At 47.9% G+C, this 23,322-nt stretch overlaps 9 protein-coding genes across 9 annotated transcripts; 5 read left to right on the forward strand and 4 right to left on the reverse strand.

Moving 5' to 3' along the window:
* Positions 1–778: 778 nt before the first annotated feature.
* On the reverse strand, positions 779–2,785 carry Pdw03_5048 (uncharacterized protein; the record flags this gene model as incomplete). The annotated part of the gene is made up of 5 exons (XM_066100930.1): positions 779–1,066; positions 1,412–1,939; positions 2,275–2,400; positions 2,656–2,666; positions 2,719–2,785. 5 exons carry the CDS (start codon positions 2,783–2,785, stop codon positions 779–781), a joined length of 1,020 nt encoding a protein of 339 aa, XP_065956330.1.
* Positions 2,786–6,729: 3,944 nt separating this feature from the next.
* Positions 6,730–7,593, reverse strand: Pdw03_5049 (Formyltetrahydrofolate deformylase, putative; the record flags this gene model as incomplete). Its single annotated transcript, XM_014683196.1, has 1 exon — positions 6,730–7,593. The coding sequence occupies one exon, from the start codon at positions 7,591–7,593 to the stop codon at positions 6,730–6,732; it is 864 nt and encodes a 287-aa protein (XP_014538682.1).
* A 1,143-nt stretch (positions 7,594–8,736) lies between these two features.
* Pdw03_5050 (1,4-beta-D-glucan-cellobiohydrolyase, putative) lies at positions 8,737–10,332 on the forward strand (the record flags this gene model as incomplete). The annotated part of the gene is made up of 1 exon (XM_014683195.2): positions 8,737–10,332. One exon carries the CDS (start codon positions 8,737–8,739, stop codon positions 10,330–10,332), a length of 1,596 nt encoding a protein of 531 aa, XP_014538681.2.
* A 2,207-nt stretch (positions 10,333–12,539) lies between these two features.
* On the forward strand, positions 12,540–13,881 carry Pdw03_5051 (Glycoside hydrolase, superfamily; the record flags this gene model as incomplete). Its single annotated transcript, XM_066100931.1, has 5 exons — positions 12,540–12,636; positions 12,691–12,902; positions 12,965–13,029; positions 13,087–13,184; positions 13,229–13,881. The coding sequence occupies 5 exons, from the start codon at positions 12,540–12,542 to the stop codon at positions 13,879–13,881; spliced, it is 1,125 nt and encodes a 374-aa protein (XP_065956331.1).
* Positions 13,882–14,217: 336 nt separating this feature from the next.
* On the reverse strand, positions 14,218–14,832 carry Pdw03_5052 (4-carboxymuconolactone decarboxylase family protein; the record flags this gene model as incomplete). Its single annotated transcript, XM_014683193.1, has 1 exon — positions 14,218–14,832. The coding sequence occupies one exon, from the start codon at positions 14,830–14,832 to the stop codon at positions 14,218–14,220; it is 615 nt and encodes a 204-aa protein (XP_014538679.1).
* A 561-nt stretch (positions 14,833–15,393) lies between these two features.
* On the forward strand, positions 15,394–16,621 carry Pdw03_5053 (Carboxy-cis,cis-muconate cyclase; the record flags this gene model as incomplete). Its single annotated transcript, XM_014683192.1, has 3 exons — positions 15,394–15,646; positions 15,723–16,196; positions 16,266–16,621. The coding sequence occupies 3 exons, from the start codon at positions 15,394–15,396 to the stop codon at positions 16,619–16,621; spliced, it is 1,083 nt and encodes a 360-aa protein (XP_014538678.1).
* Positions 16,622–16,917: 296 nt separating this feature from the next.
* Positions 16,918–18,579, forward strand: Pdw03_5054 (Alpha/beta hydrolase, putative; the record flags this gene model as incomplete). Its single annotated transcript, XM_014683191.1, has 1 exon — positions 16,918–18,579. One exon carries the CDS (start codon positions 16,918–16,920, stop codon positions 18,577–18,579), a length of 1,662 nt encoding a protein of 553 aa, XP_014538677.1.
* Positions 18,580–19,237: 658 nt separating this feature from the next.
* On the forward strand, positions 19,238–20,572 carry Pdw03_5055 (Serine/threonine-protein phosphatase; the record flags this gene model as incomplete). The annotated part of the gene is made up of 5 exons (XM_066100932.1): positions 19,238–19,391; positions 19,444–19,586; positions 19,647–19,831; positions 19,897–20,228; positions 20,283–20,572. The coding sequence occupies 5 exons, from the start codon at positions 19,238–19,240 to the stop codon at positions 20,570–20,572; spliced, it is 1,104 nt and encodes a 367-aa protein (XP_065956332.1).
* A 471-nt stretch (positions 20,573–21,043) lies between these two features.
* Pdw03_5056 (Ferric reductase transmembrane component) lies at positions 21,044–22,419 on the reverse strand (the record flags this gene model as incomplete). The annotated part of the gene is made up of 6 exons (XM_014683188.2): positions 21,044–21,115; positions 21,182–21,253; positions 21,309–21,376; positions 21,426–21,815; positions 22,010–22,163; positions 22,222–22,419. 6 exons carry the CDS (start codon positions 22,417–22,419, stop codon positions 21,044–21,046), a joined length of 954 nt encoding a protein of 317 aa, XP_014538674.2.
* Positions 22,420–23,322: the final 903 nt, after the last annotated feature.

Genomic DNA, 23,322 nt, shown 5'->3' on the forward strand with positions numbered 1-23,322 from the left:
AGCGCCTGGATCTTCGCGCTCCGCAAGGGTATGTTGCAGTTCCTTCGGCAGTATTCGCTGTTAAATTCAATGCTGTGTTCAGCGAAACGGACATAGGGGTCGTGTAATTTCAGCCACGGAAGGCCTAACACGATCGGGTAGTGTGCCAACTGGGTGGCTAGGAAACAGGCTTTCTTCTCTCGGTGATCGCTGATGCGGATGTGCATTTGGACATAGTGGGTGATCGGCCCACACTCAGCTTCTTGTCCATCGAATCCTTCCAGTTGGATAGGTTTCGTCAGTGGTATGAGGGTAAGACCATTCTCTCGAGCCCATTCTTGGTCGACGAATCTCTTCCCCTCAGCTCCGGAATCTAGCATAGCATAGCTCGGGAACTCTTCTTCTCTTTGGTTCAGTGTAACAGGCAGTATCATCAGATCAGAACGGCGGGTCTCCTCTTCGACGGAGAGGCCGTTCATAGCGGCGGCGGATAAACGGATAACGCGCGGTTGCAGGGCCTGGTCGCGGCTTAGGCCAGGCTGACTCCTTTTAACGAGTCTTCCAGAGATAACGAGCGGGGACGGGTAAAGCGGCCGCGGGGGCTGCTGATCGGAGAGGGCGAACGGGGGAGGATATTCATTTGGCGAGCCGCTAGCGGCGCTTATCGGCTTGCGGGCAGTCTCGGACGAAGTGCTCCTTCGAGCCACAGCGGAAGCAGGCATTTTGTTCGTAATGGGACGATGGCTGGCGGTACGGGAGAATCGTCGGCGGGTGGTGGACAGGTCCATAGCGTCAGGGTTCACAGGCGGGGTGGTAGCGCCTGCTCAGGACCGGGTCTACCAGAGTTCAGTTCAGGGGCTTTCGGGGCGGTTCTTATGGCAGCAGAGTAGGTCCGTGGGGCGGTCGACGGACCGCTGTCGTATTGGACTCGGCGGTTTTCCAGGTTCTGGAGGAACCTCGCTAGGTCGAGGTAGTCTCCCTTAGGCGGTTCATGATGCAGTAACATCCCTTTCATTTCTCGGTTGATTGCTTGTTCGAGCATCGTGGGTAGGGCTTCATTATGCATCTCGCCCTCCATGGCAAGACGCTGGAATTCTGCAAAGAACAGGCTGAACTCCTTGTTTCCTTGTCGGAGGCGGTACAGTTCGTTTCGGGCATTTCGGGCACGGTTTGGGTCTCCAAAGGCTCGTTCCAGGATGTCCAGGATATCGGTGAAGTCGTTCAGTTGGCAGATGCCATCGCGGATGTAAGGCAGAATCTGGGCATAGGGTATGCCCTTCAGACGGTTGGTGACATAGGTCATTCGGGATTGCGGGGTCGGAAAACGGTCGCGGTTGATGTTCAGCTTCTCCTTAATCTGGGAGGAGAATCGGCGGAGATCCTTCCGGTCCCCTTCAAACTTGTCAGGGTCGGGAAGGCGTTCAGATCGTACGTGGGAGCCGGAAGATTCGGGAGTAAGCGACGGAGGCGTTCCCATAGCAGCAGCTACACCAGGCTCAGCGGCAGGTTCAGGGACAGGGGGAGGTACGGTATTCCCCGTCGGGATGGCGAGTTCGGCTGCACACATTCGTGCAGCCTCGATACGGGCAATGTTCTGTTGCGCTTCGTCATAAAGCTTCTTCTGGTATTCCAGGACCGCGACATCTCGGAGGTGATCACGCTCAGCTGCGGTCAGTTCGCTTGACAGGCGGGTGATCTTGATCCTCGCGGCTTGTAGCTGCAGTTCGGCTTGGTCCACTCGTTCGCGAGCGTTGGTCGCCTCGGACTGGGTGGTCTCAATGTAGTCGTACGCGCGGCGGCAGTATTCGAACCATTGGTCAGGATGGTCTCTCGTAGTCTTCCGCACGACCCAGTAAAACCCAGACCCAACCCAGACCCAACCCAGTCTGGGTTGGGTTTTGGGTCGAACCCTTCGACCCAGTAATGGGTCTGGGTCGGAGGGTTCGACCCAGTACTGGGTCTGGGGCCCCAAACTGGGTTACAAACTAAACAAACATGCTAAGGATTCTAAATGTATAACTTATGCATTTATTCGCGGTAATTTTGAGTATTTGCTTTACTTGATTATATCTAATTTTATTTGTAAAAAGGGTAAAAGAGATGCGTATAATTGAGGATTCTTTGTCAAGCAAGCTAATGGTATTCAAATAAATCATCTTCCCTGCTTTTACGTTTTCTCCCTGATGCTCGTGTCTGTGTACAGGTTGGTGGTAATGATGGCGAGCAAGGACGACCATATTCACTTGTAGGTAAGGGCCTCTCCTCCGGTATATCCTCTGGTCTATCCTCAATTACAACCTCAATTGCATCCCCTGGTTTATCTTCCAGTTCATCCTCCTGCTCCTCTGTATCACTAATTGGATCAACCTCAATCTCACTGAGCTTCTCTTCCCTCTCCTCTTTTGCCGCCTCAAGCTCATCCTGGGAGAAAAATTTCTCAAGAAGTGTTGCTTCCTGCTCCTCCATATCAAATTTCGTTGTACAAAGAAACATCATTAATGCCTCGACAGTCTCACTCTTCATTCTACCACGACGATAGTGACAAATATCTCGAGCGGTATTAAAGAGGCGTTCAACTCCTGCGCCAGTTGCTGGAAATGAGAGTGTATCTCGTGCAAGGGCAGCAATGGCCGGAAAGCGAGCCTGGTGCTCTTTCCAGAAAGTAAGCGGCCTAACAGAAACAGTATCTATATATATATATTAGTATTATTATCACACATACTCTTTGTATTTACTTACCGCTGTCAAGATATTGACTGATTTCATCAGTAATGGCTCGTGGTTGTATATCCCTTCCATCAAGCATCTCCTCTAGCCTTGAGCTTGGATGGGCTATCGTTAGAGAGCTTTGTAGATCACGACTGCTTATTCTAACTTGTGCTTGATATGGAACAAGGGCTTGTTCAAAAGCAAGTCGATAGGTATCTCGCCATTTCTGATCCCAATCACTGGAGAGGAAGAATTTGAATTTGTTCACCGGTGCAAGCATTGTACTGATTGCATAGATATTCCCTCGAAGATCATCAGCTTGGGAGTAATACTCATCAAGCTTAGACCGACCAGCTTCAAGGGCCTCTAGCATCTGTTTTTTCCATGGGACACGCTTTCGGCGTAGCTGTGCCTGTGATCGCTCAAGATGATCAAACAGTTTGTTGTAGATCTTAAACACATAGTGGGCAGTGACATCTCGAGTCTTTGATAGCTGTGTTGTATAATCAAAGAAGGGCTCGGTGATACAAAGAAGATAGTCGATCTGACGCCACTCTTGCTCGCTGAGTAGCATCTCCTCACAATCATACTCTGTACAGAATAAAGAGAAGATAGCACGTAGCCTCTTTGCCCGGCGAAGCATGAGGAACGTAGAATTCCATCGTGTCTTTACATCTTGGATTGGAACGATCTTGATATTAGTTGTCTGAAGATTGTAAAAGGTCTCTCTGCGCTGGGGACTTGCATTGACGTAAATCGCAAGATAACGGACTTTGTTCAGTGTGGAGGAGATCTGACTTTGCTTCGCATTTTCTTGGGCTAGCCTTGACTGCTTCTCTGTCCACCTTGTCTCGGCTGATTCATTTAATGGAACTGCCTTGATCCGAGCAAGAAGCTGATTGAGGCTGAGCTGGATAACGTGGGCAAGACATGGTATTCGGGTGATAATAGTATCATCTGACAAAGCCTGTTGGAGAGCAGTAGCTAATGTCTTGTTGTTTGATGCATTATCTGTTGTCAACCCGAATACTTTATCTTCAATGTTGTGCTCCACTAGGGTTTCTATAAGAACACTACGCAGGTAAGAGCCGGTATGTGTACCATGAAGCGGCTTAAACCCAAGTAGTACCTCACGATATACCCAATCACTGTCAATGAAATAGCCAGTAATAGCCATAAATGCCTGCGAGAATGGAGATGTCCAGCAGTCAAGCGCAATGGATATCTTTGAGCCAGAAGGCAGCGTACGAAGGATACGCTGCTGCCGGTCTTTGACTAGACTGCCCAATCGGCGACGGATGGTATCGGCAGATGGGATCACTGGAGGGGATGGGGCGGAACGAGCTTTATTGATGATGCGTTTGAATGATGGATGCTCGATCAGATGGAATGGGAGCCGGTTGAGAGTAAGAAATTGGAGGAGATCCTCCTCCCAATCTTCTTGTAAGAAGGGTATGCTTGCTGAAACTTCTCCCTAGAATAATAATAAATTAGTATAGTTACTTGATTTTATGATAGAAAATATACCTCTCGTTGTAGGAAGTTTGTAATCTCCGCTTTCTTCCCCTTTTCCGACCGTAAACAACCAGCCGTTTTCCGATGTTTCTGGATGGTTGATGTGCCATGATACTGCGCTTTGCCTGTGCTGTTCGGGCTTAGTGTATAAGGATGCTCTAGGATCTTCCCACAGCGCTTGCACATAACCTTTGGTGCGCCATCAATACCCTGAGCTACCTGATGGTAGCTATTCCAGATCTCTGTATGGCGGTTCGAATCCCATTTAAGCTTGCTTTTCCTCCCGTAGTCAGTCTCTAACCACCAGTCCACAAAATCGTTATGTGACATTGTATCGTATAGAATAAACCCTTTCCTACGGTCGGGTCCAACGCGTTTCAATAAAGGGGGGATTGGGAGGGATCATCTGGTCTTCGGAAGTTTGAGTCGATTGTGTGTTGACTTGCGGATGGTGTGACTTGTCCAGTTGAAATATATGAGAGATCGTCAAGATCACCACCATAGAGCGACGATGCAAAGTCGGAAAGTTGGCTTTGAGACATAACATGAGAATGACATATAATATATACAAATGGATGTAAGGGGAGAAATTCTTTAACGTACAAAGGTAGAAATGCACTAAAGTTGTAGAAGTGTCTAGGAATATTGATATATCAAATATAGTAAATCATCCTACTCTTGTTGATTGGTCTATTATACTAAAATTATATGGGTCTAAAGAAATACCCCTGAGATAACCCAGTCAAGACCCAGTCAAGACCCAGTCATAACCCATTTAACCCAGTAAGAACCCAGTAAACCCAGTAAAACCCCAGTCAAACCCCAATTCCCACCCCAGTTCCATTAATCCTTCTCAAAATATTTCTTCCTACCCTCCCTTCAAGTCGCATATACCAAGTAGATTAAGAGGTAGTAAGTAGTTTTGAATATAAAAGTTTACTAGATATCTATCCATAGTTATATAAGCTCTAGAATTAAACAGAAGAAGAGAAATAAATGAATTCAAAAATTATTTTACTCTGTAGATGAAAATATATATTATGTTGATGTGTGTTGATATATATATCTGCAACTTGGGGTATACTTTGTATTTTAAATGGAATGCAATCCTACGCCTGAGAAAACCAGCAGCCAACACATACCACCTTTCCTTATGAAATAAAGCATTTGAAGAAGTAATTAATCTTGAACCAGATATATTACTTTGGAGAACGAGGTTATTTCTTAAAATTTCCTTTGCCTTGTTGGTAGAGAGTGTAGCATTTCGATGTAGAAACCATAACAGGGGAAAATGACAGTATGTTATTTAAATATTTATGCCATACTTTATGCAGAAACTGGGTCGAACTGGGGCTATACTGGGTTTTCTGGGGCCCCAGTCACTGGGTCTGGGTTGGGTCTGGGTTATGAGGTTTCGACCCAGACCCAGACTGGGTTGGGTTCTGGGTCGAGACCTTCGACCCAAACTGGGTCGTGCGGAAGTCTAGTCTCTCGCGTGTTCGGCGAATTGTTCTAGGTCGCTGGGCAGGAACGGAGGTTGCGGGGCTGGTTCAGACATCTTCAGACAGTCAACTCCTAGGGGTAGGAGCTACGTAGTGTCAGGGTGCGGGCTGGCAGGACGGTATGATGGGAGATGACTGGCAGGGACAGGTCGTAACAGATCAGATTCTCATTGACAGGTACAGGCACAGGCAGGGGCAGGCTAATATACAAGACGTAGCTCGAAGAGCTACAACAGGATCTAGAACTGAAGTTCAAGATAAACAGGTCGGAGATCACGTGCCGTGATCTTCCTCTAACTAAGCATCACGGTTCGCACCGTGACAATTTACGCGCCGCCAACGAGAAGCAGAAGCAAAAGCGTACCAGATCCCGGAGGCAGATACTTGCTGAAGAAGGCCTCTCAGTTCAAGAAGCTTCTCAATTAATTACTGAGCCGGTGGAAGCAATTGAAGTACCTCCTCTCCCTCCACGAAGAAGCCCTTCGCCAGCTTTACTTTACAACCACGTATACGGGCCCCCCCCCAAAGTGTAGTGGTTGTGGAGAAATAGGACATAAGATTAATAGATGCCTAGCTAGATAGATGATTTTAGTATATTAAATTTAATGGCGTTTTGGTTGATATAAATGTATTTTAAATTAAGAAGTTGGTTGGGGTGGGTAGCTCGCTTACATGGCCAGCTCGCTTACCGAATACGTTAGGGACAATTTTCCGCTTACATAAGGCCCGTGGGCAAAGCCCACCCGCCCGTCCATGGGCGATGTCGCAGTCTAATTGTAACCGTCGAAAAGTTGAACGTCATTTGTAAAGGCAGTTGTACATGTTCATGGATTCAAATTATACATATTTAAGATCTGAACTTTTTCTGGTTTTGATTCTCTTTTCTCGGTGGTTCTATGGTCTATAACGTTGCCCATAGAGGTGTCGCAAAAAAGCCGCTGAAAGGGATTGTTTTAATGATAGCCAGATGTGCAAAATTGTAGCATAGATCGCAGAATTGGGAAGAGAGTGGGATTCAAGTGTCTTAGTTGAAGACAACAGTCTTGTGGCCGTTCAAGATTACACGGCGCTCTGTCACGTACTTGACAGCAGTGGCGAGTACGTTGCTCTCCACGTTGCTGCCGGCATGTGTCAGCTCCCGGGGGCTCATACCATGGTTGACCCGAACAACATTCTGTTCGATGATCGGGCCTTCATCCAGGTCACTGGTGACGAAATGGGCAGTGGCACCGATGATTTTCACACCACGGTCGTAGGCCTGGTGATAGGGCTTAGCACCCTTGAAAGAGGGCAGGAAGCTGTGGTGGATGTTGATAATGCGACCGGACATGGCGGTACACAGAGTCGGGGACAGCACCTGCATATACCGAGCCAGCACAATCAAATCAACATTGTGTTGGTTCACCAATTCCAAAATCTGGGCCTCCTGCTGCGCCTTGGTATCTGCGGTGACGGGGAGGTGGTGGAATGGGATATTATAGGTTGCAGCGAGGGTAGCGAAATCTGGGTGGTTGGAAACGATTAGAGGCACCTCAATACTCAGCTGGCCGGTGGAATGGCGAAATAGGAGGTCGTTGAGGCAGTGGCCAATCTTGGAGACCATGATCAGCACGCGGGGCTTTTTCACAGTGGGGTTGATCTCGAAGTCGAGGGAGAATGACTCGGCAGTGGGCTCGAAGGCAGTGCGCAATTTCTCAAGTGCAGGAGTTTCATCTCCTCCACTTGCAATCGCAAATTGGGTCCGCATAAAGAAACGCTCAGAGGCAGGATCACCAAATTGCGACGAATCGATAATGTTGAGGTTGTTCTGCACGAGGAATGCAGTGACCGCGTGGACAATACCCGGGCGATCAGGACCGGAAAGAGTCAAAATGAAGCTAGAAGGCATGGTAAATGAGAGAACGGTGTTGAATCCGCTGTTATTTCTTCAAATGGCTAAGATGATGGAAGTGAGTAGCCCTGTTTCTTTCTTTCTTTTTTTTTTTTTAATCCCACTTTCCGGTTTCGGCGATGACTCATCTCATCGGCCAGTTTTAAGGCTCCAAGTCAGGTGGATCAGCCCGAACGCCCTTGGCCTTTCTTTTCAATCTTCATCATTTTGATCTTTTCAAATACTCCCAAAGATCTATCCAGATCATTGTGACTTGGGATTGATAATCCAAAATCATCATCTCGCTAGTCCCACGTTCCTCTTGAAGCACCGGATTCTATCTCCTTAGTCACTGTTTCCCTAGCGCCCCAAAGCCACCCGGTACCAAAATTATGCATTGGTCTTACCTCCCTATTTCGTCGGTGTCATGAGACTACAACTGCATTGGTAACAGGGCGATGCTCGGTATTGATTCCTTAAACCCCGTGAAACTAAATTACCTTCACTACGCTAGTGCGCCTTGCTGCACTCCCACGAGCCAGAGCGCGCAGCCAACGCAGACTACCGATAATGCCTTGTCTAGATCTCGCAGAATCCGGGAAGTTACTACCTAGTCACGGATCCGAGGTATTTGCCTAATCCGATTATGCCAACTTTTTTCATTTTCTCCCAGTCAGGCATTGTAAACAACTGTAAACAACATGGCGTTGTCCCTGCCTAATTTGGAGGCTGGCCACTTAGCCGCTAATGTGGTTCAACCCGATTCTAGTTATATTGCCGTAGCCTATTTTAGCAGGCTGAACACAATTTCCACCTAAGAGATGGGGTGTTCAGGGCGCATCTCGGAAGTACTAAACCCCTAGGAACCTCCACAAAAAAATATCAACTGCATCTGAGGCCCGTCGCGGATCTAGGGAGCTCCCTCCGTGTCCCCGGAGCATTTGTCGTGCTTCTCTCCATTGGGAAACATGCCAGTTAATTGTCATCCGGTCATACGGACCGGAAACCCGTGGCATGAAGCTTCATGTGAATCCGCTGGTATCTCTCCCCCCGGTTCCTATTGGAATATAAAAGGGCTTCTCTATCCACATTAGTCTCGAATACCTCATCAATTCACCCAACAATCAAGTTCTTGACTCGGTGCACATGACAATGGACATCATGACCTCCACACCCTCCTTCAACATCTACAGAAATGCCCTGCTGTTGACAGCCTTTCTCGGGGCTGCACAGGCACAGCAAGTGGGCACAAACACTGCTGAAGTCCATCCGTCCTTGTCTTGGCAAAAGTGCACCACTGGAGGCAGCTGCACTTCCCAAAACGGCAAGGTTGTCGTCGACGCCAACTGGCGCTGGGTTCACAAAACCGCCGGCTCCACCAACTGCTATACTGGTAATCGATGGGATACAACCATCTGCCCGGACGATGTTACTTGTGCCACCAACTGCGCCCTAGAAGGTGCCGACTACTCGGGCACTTATGGTGTTACTGCCAGCGGCAGCTCTTTGCGGCTGAACTTTGTCACCCAGGCATATCAGAAGAACATTGGCTCACGTCTCTACCTGATGGCAGATGATAGCAAGTACGAAATGTTCCAACTGCTCAATCAGGAGTTCACTTTTGATGTCGACGTCTCAAACCTTCCCTGCGGCTTGAACGGTGCGCTGTACTTCGTGTCCATGGATGAAGATGGTGGCATGGCACGATATCCGGCCAACAAAGCCGGTGCTAAGTATGGTACTGGCTACTGTGATTCTCAATGCCCGCGAGATCTCAAATTCATCAACGGCCAGGCCAACGTTGAAGGGTGGAAGCCGTCTTCCAACGATGTCAATGCTGGTACTGGCAATTATGGCTCTTGCTGTGCTGAGATGGATATTTGGGAGGCCAACTCAATCTCCACTGCAGTCACACCCCATCCCTGCGATGACCCATCTCAGACTAGGTGCACTGGAGATGCCTGTGGCGGTACATACAGCAGTGACCGCTATAGTGGTACTTGTGACCCTGATGGATGTGATTTCAACCCGTATCGCATGGGAAACCAGTCTTTTTATGGCCCGAGCAAGACCGTCGATACAAATTCCCCTTTCACTGTCGTGACTCAGTTTATCACCAATGACGGTACATCTACTGGCACCCTCTCGGAAATCAAGCGCTTCTATGTGCAAAATGGCAAGGTTATCCCCCAGTCTGTATCTACCATCAGCACTGTTACTGGAAACTCTATCACCGACTCTTTCTGCTCTGCTCAGAAGACCGCATTCGGGGATATGGATGTATTCACTCAACATGGAGGCATGGCGGGCATGGGGGCTGGTCTTGCTGATGGCATGGTTTTGGTGATGAGTCTCTGGGACGACCACGCAGCCAATATGCTATGGCTTGATAGCACTTACCCAGCCACCGCCTCTTCGACGACTCCTGGTGGTGTTCGTGGTAGCTGCGACATTTCCTCTGGCGAGCCTACCGATGTTGAAGCTAACCATGCGAACGCCTATGTTATATATTCAAACATCAAGGTTGGTCCTCTCGGTTCGACTTTCAGCTCGACTGGCCCAGGGTCCGGCACTACCGCCATCGCCACCTCCACCCCTACAACCACCACAACTACCACAACTACCACCGCTGGGTCAAACACAGCCAGCGCTGCTCACTACGCTCAGTGTGGTGGAAATAACTGGACCGGTGCAACCACCTGTGCTAGCCCATACACCTGTCAGAAGAAGACTGAGTACTACTCGCAGTGTCTTTAGGCAATAGGCAGCCCTGGGAGTCGAGTGGCAGAAATTTGGAGAATGGTGAAGAATACGAGACTACTGGATCAATAAATCACGCTCTCTATTATGTGTTATTTTTGATGTGTTTTGAATTTTAGTTAAGAGTTTGGATATTTGTTACATTTCCACTCAAAACCCGCATCTGTTCTTTAAAATTTCTATTCTCCAATTTTATTCTAAGCCCTTAAACCACATTCTCTCTTTGGTTAGTTCATGGATCCTCTTGAAAACAACTTTGTTAACCCCATTACCTGCTATTCTACAGAGTACGTACTTGTATTCCAACACGCAGCATTGGCTTTAAAATTACTTCCGTCAAGAAATTCGACTTCCAATGACTATTTAATTAACTCGCAAGTGTATATAAGTTGGCAATCCCTAATGGCACAGAAAAATCCCTACCGGCACAGATGCCTAAACCTAAATAGGATAGTCATCCTTGGCGCTCCATTTTCAATACTTGTGCAATTTTCTATGGTATCGCCACAGTTTAAAAACACTGCCCCCTAAACACATTAGCTACATTGACTTACTTATACCGGGATCTACCCAGCCCCATTTTAATTAATGCCTTCATAATTATACTTCAATTTCATGCCTCCATTGAGTCATACGATCTATATAGGGCTAATTTACTAGGGCTAGCCGAGTATCCCGCACAGAAAAATCTCTACATACCAATCACCGTCTATAAATTTTAATCTCCCATAGTAAAAGCTTTCTTTTTACACTCTGTTTATTATATACAATATGTCAGGGTGCGGGCTGGCAGTACGGTATGATAGGAGATGACTGGTAGGAACAGGTCATAACAGATCAGATTCCACTTGACAGGTACAGGCAGGGGCAGGCTATTATACAAGACGTAGCTCGAAGAGCTACAACAGGATCTAGAACTGAAGTTCAGATAAACAGGTCGGAGATCACGTGCCGTGATCTTCCTCTAACTAAGCATCACGGTTCGCACCGTGACAGATAATTGGTTTATAGAGATTTCACTATATAGGATACTCGGCTAGCCCTAGTAAATTAGTCCTATATAGATTTTTTGACTTTAGTATAGGTATAAAATTAAAGCATAATTATAAAGGCGTTAATTAACATAGGGCTAGGTAGATCCCGGTATAAGTGAGTCAATATGGCCAATATTTTTAGGGGGCAGTGTTTTAAAACTATGGCGATACTATAGAAAATTGCACAAGTATTGAAAATGGAGCGCCAAGGATGACTATCCTATTTAGGTTTAGTCATCTGTGCTAGTAGGGATTTTTCTGTGCCATTAGGGATTGCCAAATGATATACACTTGCGAGTTAATTAAATAGTCATTGGAAGTCGAATGATTTCGTGGGGAACTTGTAATTGCGGAAACTGCAGGCGACTGACAAGATGTATTTATGCCAATCGCCAGTAGCAGTTGGACACTGACCTAGCCTTTTAATCGTGGGTTCTATGTGAACTATTCTTGTCGTTGATCATCTCCTGTTTGATATCTATCTCGTTTACATTAAATAAAAATGCTTCCATGAAATGGTATGCAAATTCAGCTGAAAGGCCAGACGAGCGGCTGGGTGATGGATTCTGTTCGTCGGATTAAAATCAAAGTCCACCCCATTCAAAATTTTCCTTATTCCTTGTTCAAACTCCATGCCCGTAGGATTTGTCGGATAAATCACCACAAATAAGCATGGCATTCTGAGAAGCGTTAGGCTCTTGGTAATAGGTACTTCGTGTCGGTAACATTATCCCACTTCGTTTTCATGTGGATTGATTGCGCTTCATTCTTCGGGGTTTAGGGTGCCACCAGTGGCGCCCTCCTTTCCCCCAAACCTCATCGCCGAGATTACAGCTAGGGATTGTGATGCCGTGTCGAATCTGGACTGTTTTTCTTCGCATATTGGCCGTTCTCTTTTCAATAATTTTAGTTCGGGTGGCGGTCCGTGGAAAGAAACCAAATTGAGGACATGAAGATGATTCCCGTAGACCTCTCAGCTGGGCTGAAGTGTTTGCGTGCACGTGAGAACAAAGCTTCGGAGTTTCAGTTCTAGCTAAGGAGCAATTTCTCATCAAGGAATTTGCTCCTTGTCGTTCTTGTCCATTTTAACTTGATACAAATTCCATTGTAACCCCCGATACATTTACAAAATTTGCAACACCCTTCTGGACGTCCGATCACTTGCTCAGAATGCGGTTTACCTCTTTGCTTATCTTAGCTGGTGCCACAGGCCTTGTGCTGGCAGCACCAGGCCCGTCAATATCAAAAAGGGCATCTTCCTTTGTTTGTATGAAGTGTCATAGTCGTGATTTAACTAAACATCTGACTGATTCGTTGATAGGGTTCGGCGCAAACGAGGCTGGCGCAGAGTTTGGGAGCGGGAAAATTCCAGGAAAATTAAACACCGATTATATCTGGCCATCGAACTCAAGTATTCAAACCCTGCGGAGTGCAGGAATGAACATATTCCGCATTCCCTTTGCAATGGAGCGGTTGGTTCCCGGAACTCTGACATCGAGTGCGGATGCCACCTACCTGGCTTCATTGAAAAGTGTATGTATTTATAATCGTGACTATCCATCGATGAGAAAACACTGACGCAAATCTTGAAAAAGACTGTCAACTATATCACGTCAAACGGTGGATTTGCTGTTGTTGATCCTCACAATTTTGGACGATAGTAAGTTCTCAGCTTGCATTGCGCAGTGAGGGGATTCATCTGACCATATTTGCATAGTTATGGCAACATAATCACATCTACTAGCGACTTTGCAGCCTTTTGGACGACTCTCGCATCGGAATTCGCATCGAATAAAAATGTCATCTTCGACACGAGTGAGAACCCCCATTCCTCAATTTAAGCCGTACTAACTTTGAAGATAACGAATTCAATTCGGAGGACCAAACCTTGGTTCTGAACCTCAACCAAGCTGCTATCAACGCCATTCGAGCTGCAGGAGCCAAATCGCAGTACATTTTCGTGGAGGGCAACTCGTGGACTGGTGCATGGACATGGACAACTGTTAATGACAACATGAAAGCTTTGACAGATCCACAGGACTTGATCATTTACGAGATGCACCAGTACCTTGACTCTGACGGTTCCGGGACATCAGAGACTTGTGTTAGCTCAACTATCGGCCAAGAACGAGTTGTGGCTGCCACACAATGGCTCAAGGACAATGACAAGAAGGCCTTCCTAGGCGAATTTGCTGGGGGTGCCAATTCTGTCTGTCAAAGTGCAGTGATAGGTATGCTCGATTACTTGCAAGCGAATAGCGATGTTTGGCTTGGCGCGTCCTGGTGGTCTGCTGGACCATGGTGGGGAGACTACATGTACAGCTTAGAGCCTCCTTCTGGCATAGGCTATACTTCCTACATGGGTCTTCTAGAGAGGTATTTCCCTGGCTCAGGTGGCTCAGGTGGGACAAACACTGCAGTCACCACCACTACCTCCACAACAACTGTCGCTGCTGCAACCAAGACCCCCACAATTGGATCAGGCACCACTGGCGCAGCTCATAATGCATAATGTGGTGGAAATGACTGGACTGGTGCAACCACTTGTGCTAACTCTAACCCTTTCCAACTGCAGAGCGGCTACTACTTACAGTGCCTATGGACAAAGCACTAGGGCCTTAGAACACATAGGCATCGGTTACAGTAGGATGAGAGTCGTATATTTCTTACCGAATCAAGGTTTCGTTTCATCGTTTATTCATTATTCAAGAGCTCAGACGGTTTAGGTTGACTTGAATGAATCAAAATTCCGGTTTTGTAAACGTTCACCGAGAGTCCCCTGGTGTTTTCTTTCCCCACAGCAAGATTTCACTCAGATTTTATCTCCTGTATGAAATTTTTTTTTTTGCTATTGAAGAGTAGCGACCAACTCATCCGCACTCTTCATCTCGCCAGCATTATTCTCGCCGACGTCCAACGCAACCAAGAACCGACTCACACAGTTATAACCGGCAATTCCGGTGGTCAGCTCCACGATTTCGCGGTCACCGTACCCGACCGTCTTCAATTCAGCAAAAACAGCATCTTGAACCCTGATGGTGCGAGTCATCTGATCGGTATAGCGTAGAACAGCGCGCTGCTGCGCGGTGAGTACGCTATTCTCAAGCTCAACAATGTCTCCCTCGGCGGTGCAGGGAAGTGTAAGAACAGCCTGCAATTGATCCGGCTTAATGCCGCCTTTCAGAGCCAGCGGAGCGTGAGCATTCCATTCGTAAATAGCGTTATTAAGTACAGCGACACGGCAGACTGCCAATTCCATGATACCAGAGTCGATTAAAGTGCGCGACCTAATAGCTCCGATGAAGCTGTTCCAACCATCGGCCACAGGTGGACTGTGAAGAAGGGATAGGTCAAGAGGAATCAAAGGACGGGGGTTTCTGCGTTCCGCGATGCGGGCATAAATGTCGGCGGTGTCCGGGGCTGCGTCGGCAGGCGGGGTGGAAGGGGCGTAGGGCAGACGCATGGTGCGTGTATGATTGATCGCGATTGATTTGAGTGTGTTATTGAAGATAATACACGCACATCAGATTCCGGTTTCAAAGCATTATGATCTCTTCAGCGGCACCTCAATAGTCGCAACACGGGGTGGGGAATCCTTGATGCCGAGGGGCGGTGGGAAATGTCTTACCCGCCCTTGTGGGGGAGTGTTTCTCCGGCATCTTCCTCAGCTGTGTGGGTAGAAATGTCCACGTACTACCTTGCATGGATGCTTCCCCGGATTATTGTAGAAGGCACTCGAAGTTTTAAAAATGTAGTGGAATAGGTAACTATTTCGCATTGCACTCATACCACGGAGATCTAATTAGAAGACAAAATAACAAATTCCGATTGTCTCCCAACCACGGCATTGGAGTCAAAACACACTCCCGCGGGGTGCCGCCCCTGGATGCCGATGAGCTCCCCCGCATGCGGATATCGTTGGGCTTTCGCTGTCTTCAAGTTTCGACTATGGATGATTCGCTCTGTTTTCTCACGGGCGGCTGTTTTGATCCATCGGTCATTTTCCAGCTCCTCAATCGTGAATATGAAGCATCACTTGATGGTTGGTACCTGGACCGCCCCCGGGCGCATCTATACCGTGCAATTTGATGATGATGCTCTCACGCTCAAGTTGGTGAAAAAGACCGAAATCCCAGAAGCGGAGCCCATCTCATGGATGACCTTCTCTCACGACAAGAAGGCGATATATGGCGCAGCTATGAAGAAGTGGAACAGTTTTGCCGTCAACAGCCCGACAGAGATCATTCACCAAGTGTCGCACCCGGTTGCTGGCCACCGTATGTCCAAGAAGTCAATGAAATGCAAATCCAAATCCCCTCACTAACGCTCTCTTCTTTTGTTTTTTTTTGCTAGCGCTGGCTCCCAGCAGCGAGACAAACACTCGTGCTATCTTCGTGCTTGCTGCTCACAAGCCTCCATACAATGTTTACGGCAACCCTTTCTACAATCACGCTGGTTATGGCAACGTGTTTTCCGTGAAGCCCGACGGATGTCTAGATAGAAACATCCAGAACTACGAATATGTCCCCAACACTGGTATCCATGGAATGGTTTTCGATCCCACGGAGACTTACTTGTACTCCGCCGATCTCACGGCCAACAAGATTTGGACGCATATCAAGGATCCCAAGACAGGCGCACTGGAACTGGTGGATTGTCTCGAGGCTCCTGATGCTGGTGACCACCCCCGCTGGGTTGAGATGCACCCGAGCGGCAAGTACCTGTACGCGCTGATGGAGGCGGGCAATCGACTGGCAGTCTACGTGATCGATGAGCGCACCCACAAGCCGGTTTTCACTCACATCACGTATCCATTACTGCCTTCGGGTAAGTCTCAGGCCTTCTGGACATGTGCGACCTATGACATTGGCAACTAACAAGTAATCTCCTCGCTAGGTCTCCCCCCCCGCAACAAGTATCGTGGAGATGTCACATTTTGCACCAAAGGTGGGGAATACCTTTTTGCCACTACTCGGTCAAATCATTTCGACGTGACCGGCTACATCACTGCGTTCAAGCTCGGCTCGCATGGCGAGATCGAGCGCCAGCTCTTCATCAGCCCCACCTCGACCAGTGGTGGCCATTCCAACGCCGTCAGCCCCTGCGACTTCAGTGATGAGTGGCTCGCACTATGCGATGACCAACTCGGATTCGTTGAGATGTACCGCTGGCGTGACGAGAAGCTGGCACGCGTTGCCCGTGTAGATATCCCCGAGCAAGGATTTGGAATGAATGCTATCTGGTATGATTGAATAAATAAATTCAGAAAATTTGATAATCAAATTTTTATGCCAAATCCAAGAATGAACATGAAGTATTTGGGAATTTGAAAAGATTAGTTTCATCATGGCAGGAAACGGAGATTAAATCTCATCGGCAGTCAAGGTCGGGTTATGCTCTCACCCGAATGAGGGGCAATTCTCAAAAGCCGATTTATTCTCATGTTGAATGTCTTTCTTTGGGATCTCCTTTTGAATGTTTTGCATCTTCAGAGTCTTGTGAGTTGTCGATTGACTTTGGAAATCCTTTCTATTGCAAGGTCTTCATTATGCCTACCCCCGGTCTTCTTTACGTGACAATGCAGCCCCAGGGCTCGTTGCCGGACACCCAGTTCCACGACTGGTATAACACTGAACATGGACCTCTGCGTCTGCGATTGCCCTTTGTCACCAATGGATTTCGCTTCCGTGCTACCGATGGAGAGCAACCTGAATATGTGGCTTTATATGATATTACCGATATGGACGAGTTAACCCGCGAGACCTACTTGGATCTAAGAACCGACTTGATTAAAACCGAACGGGAGAAGAAGACTATGGCCCAAATCGATGTCGGCCGTTTCCTGTACGACCTAGTGGATGAGCGTAGCAACCCCACCTTTCGCCCGCTAGAATATCAAGTCGATACAGATGCCGAGACGCGGGGTAGCGTCCTCATCGCCGTCCGAGTTGCCACTCATCCCGAACCCGCCAAACAAGCTGAGCTGGAAAAATGGTACCGAGAGGAACATTTTGAAATGCTCTCCCGTGTGCCTGGATGGCGTCGGAGTCGCCGTTTCGTCACTGCGGCAATCGATTCCGCCGCCCGGCGCGAATCGCTAACTCTTCATGAGTATGCTCCGGTCAATGGTCTTGGAGGTGACGCCCACAAAGCCGCCATGAATACCCCATGGGGAACGCGTCTCATGAGCGAGGTGGTCATCTCCAAAAAGCGTCGTGTATATGAGTGGTACTACACCTTCGGCCCTGCTCCTCGTGAGCTCACTTCGCTGGCTGCCCCGGATGTTGTGGGACCTTGGAACTCTAATGATGGCCGTACTCGCACATTTCCCTCGGCCGCCCGCCCGGCTGTCGAGTCATTTGTTACTACTTCTGACGGCGTTGAGATCCCTTACCGTCTGGAGGGTAGCACCGACCCCTACGCGCCTGTCGTCATTTTGAGCAACTCCATCCTGGTCAACTGGAACATCTGGGATGGTTTCATTAACGCGTTTTTTGCCCATCAAGAGAACCAACGCTACCGTGTTGTGCGGTATTTGACAAGAGGACGACGCCCGCAAAGTGGTGAGCAGGCTGTCAATATTGATTTGCTTGCCTCTGATCTAGCTACGTTGCTGGAGGCATTGCGTGTGCCCCCCAAGGCCGCTCGTTTGATCGGTGTTAGCCTAGGTGGTGTGACCGTTTTGAACGCGGCTCTCCTTCACCCAGAACGCATTGGAGCTTTCATCGCATGCGACACCAACTCTTCCGCCCCCGAATCCAATCGCAAGGCATGGGGTGACCGTATCGCCATCTCTGAGAAGGAAGGCTCTATCGATCCAGAGACCAAGGAGCCCATTGTCGGCGAAGAGTTGGCCGAATTAACCACCCGTCGCTGGTTCATACCGGAGTCATACCAGACCAAGCCTGAGGTCCTTGCGCCCGTCAAAGAGGCCGTTCGAACCAACAGCTTAAAGGGATTTGCCCATAGCGTGCAGGCCCTTTGTGCCTACGATATCCGGGATCGCATGGCTGCTGCCACTGTACCAGGTCTCTTCGTCGCCGGAGCCAATGACGGAATCCTGCCCCAGACAATGCAGAAAATGGCCGCAGATCTACGCGGTGGCGCTGATCTTAAGATCATCGAACGTGCAGGCCATCTGCCTATGGTGGAGCAGCCTATGGCATTTGCAGAAGTTGTGACTGAGTTCTTCAGCAAAATCGATGGTTGATTGCATTTCTATGGGTCATCTGTGGACAGATTTTGTTCCCCGTCGTTTGCAGGGAGAGTGGTGGTGAATTTGTTCATTGAACAGTCACCCTAGTGAGACGTGACCATATCTTCCCTTGAAGTGTGTGAAGAATTATTCCACGATTATTCCACGATTATTCCACGATTATTCCACGAGAGACATTCGCGACTTTGGGTCTAGAAATGTGTATGTATGGGCATAAACGTCAGATAACTCCTTTTCGACATTTCCATTGTATGGTAAATCGTATTACCAAGTCCGAGTGTATTATTTAGAGGACGAGGGGTCTCACGTAGGATAGAGAGTTGACCGGAGGCTGATTAGGTGTGCTTCAAAGCACTCAAACAACCGGATGTTAAGTAGTCAGACTGAGATGGAATTTAAATAAAGATCTTAGCATGGACTGTTTCAAACAACATTGATGAATACAATCGCAAAGAAGAAGAGAAGAGGAGACGCAAAAAACGAAAAGGCAAGCTTAGCGGTTCGGTAGACGAAGGCGACCAAGGGTGAAATTCAACTTGCGGGGGAAACGTCAACTGCACTTCTCCTTGACATGCATTTTTCTCCAAGTTCTAGTTTTCCACTCAATATTTACTATTTCTCTTTCTACTAAATTGTTCCTTTTCTTTTCATCATGCCTGAGAGCAAGATTCCTCAACCCGGTCCTGCCAAACTCAAGCGCAATGCTGGCCCTGACGAGTGGCTGGAGGCAGCAAAAGACTGCAAGTATTTATCGGAGCCACACATGAAGCAGCTGTGTGAGATTGTCAAGGAATACATGATGGAGGGCAAGTCTTGCATAGTCTGATCTCTGTTTGCTTCTTCTGACTTTGTTTGCAGAATCAAATATCCAACCAGTGTCGACGCCTGTCACAGTCTGCGGTGACATCCACGGCCAATTCTACGATCTCTTGGAACTGTTTCGAGTTTCTGGAGGCATGCCAGATGGTACAGAATTGGATCCCCCGAAGACCTCCCCCTCTGTAATTACCTCCGCCGATATCGAACCCCCCTCAAGCATCTCAGACCCTAAAATTCGCAAGAAGCTTCGCGGTCCCAACGTGAACTCCAATGACGAGCAGGAAGACTCGAGCTCGCGAAGCCAATCGGCCAGCAACACATCTACCGAGCTCCAGCTTAACCGCAAGTTTGTATTTCTGGGTGACTACGTGGACCGTGGATACTTTAGTCTGGAGACGTTAACGCTTTTACTCTGTCTCAAAGCAAAGTAAGTGCCACACACCTCCTGGTGGAATTGATGACAAGTGTTCACTGTTGATTTCAATATGCTAGATACCCTGATCGAGTCACATTGGTTCGTGGCAATCACGAGTCGCGCCAAATCACTCAGGTATACGGTTTCTACGAAGAATGCTTCCAAAAATACGGCAGTGCTTCAGTATGGAAGGCATGCTGCCAAGTTTTTGATTTCATGACATTGGGTGCCATCATTGACGGCAAGGTGCTGTGTGTTCATGGCGGTCTCAGCCCTGAGATACGCACATTGGACCAAGTCCGGGTGGTAGCCCGCGCACAGGAGATTCCCCACGAGGGTGCATTCTGTGATCTAGTATGGTCTGACCCCGATGATGTGGAAACGTGGGCTGTCAGTCCCCGAGGAGCGGGTGAGAATTATTCGGGTCTCTTTTTTTGGGACATAGAGCTGACAATCTTGCCAGGATGGTTATTTGGAGACAGAGTAGCGGATGAGTTCTGCCATGTCAACGATCTTTCATTGATCGCACGGGCTCATCAGCTGGTCAACGAAGGCTATAAATACCACTTTAACAACCAAAATGTCGTCACCGTGTGGAGTGCGCCAAATTATTGCTACCGATGCGGAAACCTGGCCTCGGTCTGTGAAATCGGAGAAGATCTCAAACCTACCTTCAAGTTGTTTAGTGCAGTCAGCGATGACCAGCGGCATGTCCCAACTTCACGGCCAGGGCGCAGCGAGTACTTTTTGTAAGATGCGATACGAGTTCCACACCGGCGCTGGCGTTCGGTTTGTTAATTGGGCGGAAGAATTGGCATTATATAATGATTTAGACCAGATTTAATGATGCGTACGCCTTGTGTTTTGATATGAGAAACCAAAAAGGGAACATGGATGAAAGATTTTTGAATAAAGAGAACAGGATTTCTGATGACTTGATGGGAGCGCGGCGTATCTGTCCCGCTCGCCAATGCCCTTCTTTAGCATCAAGAAAAGGAATGACAGACTGCGGAATTTACAAGCAAAGGTGGTCTCCACAAAGCACTCAAATAGCATCCACGTATCTGCTATTGAATCGCGTCATTCCTCTACTGAGGCTGATATTCCAGTTCTGAAATCTCAACTCCCTGATGAAGATAGCCTCTTGCAAGGTCGCGTAAGCGGTCTCAAAGACCATCAGCCGCAGAAACTATATATATAATATTAGAAGTAGTAACGGTCATATTAGATGGAAACCTGCTCACCCATTATGAGAGTTCTGCACGGCTCATCAGGGATGTTAGGCAGTCTCTCTATCTGGCTCCCAGAGGCTTCGGTTGAAATTATCTTCCGATAATCGGGTACACCCTGGTAATAACATACACTTTCATGTTTTCCAATCGCTGTTTTGCTATTTGCAAGGCCGTACTCCATGTAAATGGATATGATAGGTATCTAGTAAAGTCTTGTGTCAGTAAATAGTATGAGCTTTCAGTGAGATGCAACTGACATAACCCTTATCTATGATATCGTCTTGAAGAATATCATCAAGATGCTCTTCGGCCGCGGTCACAATTTCTTCCTTATTAGCTTGGATCTGAAAAGGAACCATAGTAAATGCACACACCCATTGAATCTACCTGCCAGACTAGATGCAGTCGACGAGTGTGGGACGTACATGTATTGTAGCCATGAATCATTTTCTTGAGATATGGAATCGATGTCACGATGCCGAACCCGGTCGCAATGATCAGAGTGGTTTCGTACGGATCCACGTCCTCGGTGATTCCATGTGGCCCAGTGAATAAGGCCAAGAATGATATCAAGCTATCCGTGGGCAGAGCACCATGACGTACGAGATCCGCAGAGAAGCCCTTTCGAGGTTGTACGAGTAATTTCAGAGTGCCCTGTCTCCCTCTGGACCAAGATATGACAGTGAAAGGATGTGTCTGGGTCCATGACCACAAACTAACCGATGGCATCCAGAGGTTGATGTATTGGCCAGGTTCGACCTGCACTGGTCGTGGTAAAATAATTTGGACATTTGCAGCTGTTCTGTTGGGAAGGATTTTCTCTTCAATTTTTTTGCTTGAGAAGAATATAAGGGCTCGAGGAGCACCCCGGCCAGAAAGTATTCCGTTGCTGTATAAAATGATTGCCAATTCTAGAAACGTCGTTAGCCCCAGGATGCTCAGTGTAACATGGACATACAGCCTTGCCGAGCCGTTGCGGCCCGGGAGATGCTGCAAGGTACCATAACAAAAACTCCGGCAAATATCCGGTGGCTTCGAAGAAATATTTCGTAGGACCAAAGTCGAAAGTATGGAATAGAGAACAGAGCTAGGATTCCGAGTGCAGAAGCACCCTACGCCTGTTAGCGGAGCTAGTTTCATACTGTATACTGTATTGAGAAGGGTTCATACGATCACAGTGAGCAGGTTTCGTGTCTCACTGAGGGAAAAGCTAAACTTTTGGCCTTGAAGCTCGGCGGTGATGTGAAATGACAGCAGAACAACGGCCATCCAGCCCGTTGCCCGATGAATCTTGCGGCACGAACGCCAGGAGATTCCAAGCAGTCCAGCCAGAAAACTAAGATGGGCGGCTGATAGAGGAAAGGCCATGTTGATGAGGGCCAGCTCGCTTGCCCTGAGGCCCGAGTTTACGAGCGAGTCGGTGCGAAAAAATACCAAAGCAATGTTGACAGCGATGTAAGAGACATGAAGGAGGACACCAGTTCGGGACCATGGTCCAAGGATTCGGTGCCTGTGGACGAGGACAGGCAGGGTCAGATATCTGGAGAGTAAAACAGAAAGTGATTCTGTCCAGTGAACTAGGACGTGACGAGTTTGAATCAACAAGAGTGCCAGAAATATGCCGCTTACAGTAATTGCGTAAATGGCATATACATTCATACTCAATATGGATTCGACCTTACTGCGAATTCAAAGGGAGGGAAGGGGCAAATATATATTTGACTCCTCGATGCGGAACCAGTGGCTCAAAGACCTTTCAAACTTGGTACATACTACTTTTTTTACATTTTTCAATGACCGAGTGACCAACAAAGAGTACAGGAGTCACAATACCCTCGTCCTATTCACGAATCGGGTGAAAACATATATCAAGCTTGACCTGGCAGCAAGCCTCATACGGACGAATCGACTTCTCCGGTTTATGAAAGACAAGTGCCGTGTTTGATGAACTAGGATATGCATAGGCAATGAAGAATATGACTAGGTGCCAGGCTTGTGGGCGATGGTAATAGAGTACAACTATTTTAGCACAACTTTAGAACAGGGCAGAGGTTTCCCATTCGCACTGTCAATAAGATAATTATGACCTTTCCATTACAGTGTACTGTACCAGAGCTTCCGTAAGCTACAGAGGGCTTAGGGCTTAGGGCTTAGGGCTTTAGGGCTTAGGGCTTAGGGCTTAGGGCTTAGGGCTTAGGGCTTAGGGCTTAGGGCTTAGGGCTTAGGGCTTAGGGGGGCTTAGGCTTGGGCTTAGGGCTTAGCTTAGGGCTT

The sequence above is a fragment of the Penicillium digitatum genome, chromosome 1 (genome assembly GCF_016767815.1).
Source record: "Penicillium digitatum chromosome 1, complete sequence".
NCBI classification, from domain to species: Eukaryota; Fungi; Ascomycota; class Eurotiomycetes; order Eurotiales; family Aspergillaceae; genus Penicillium; species Penicillium digitatum.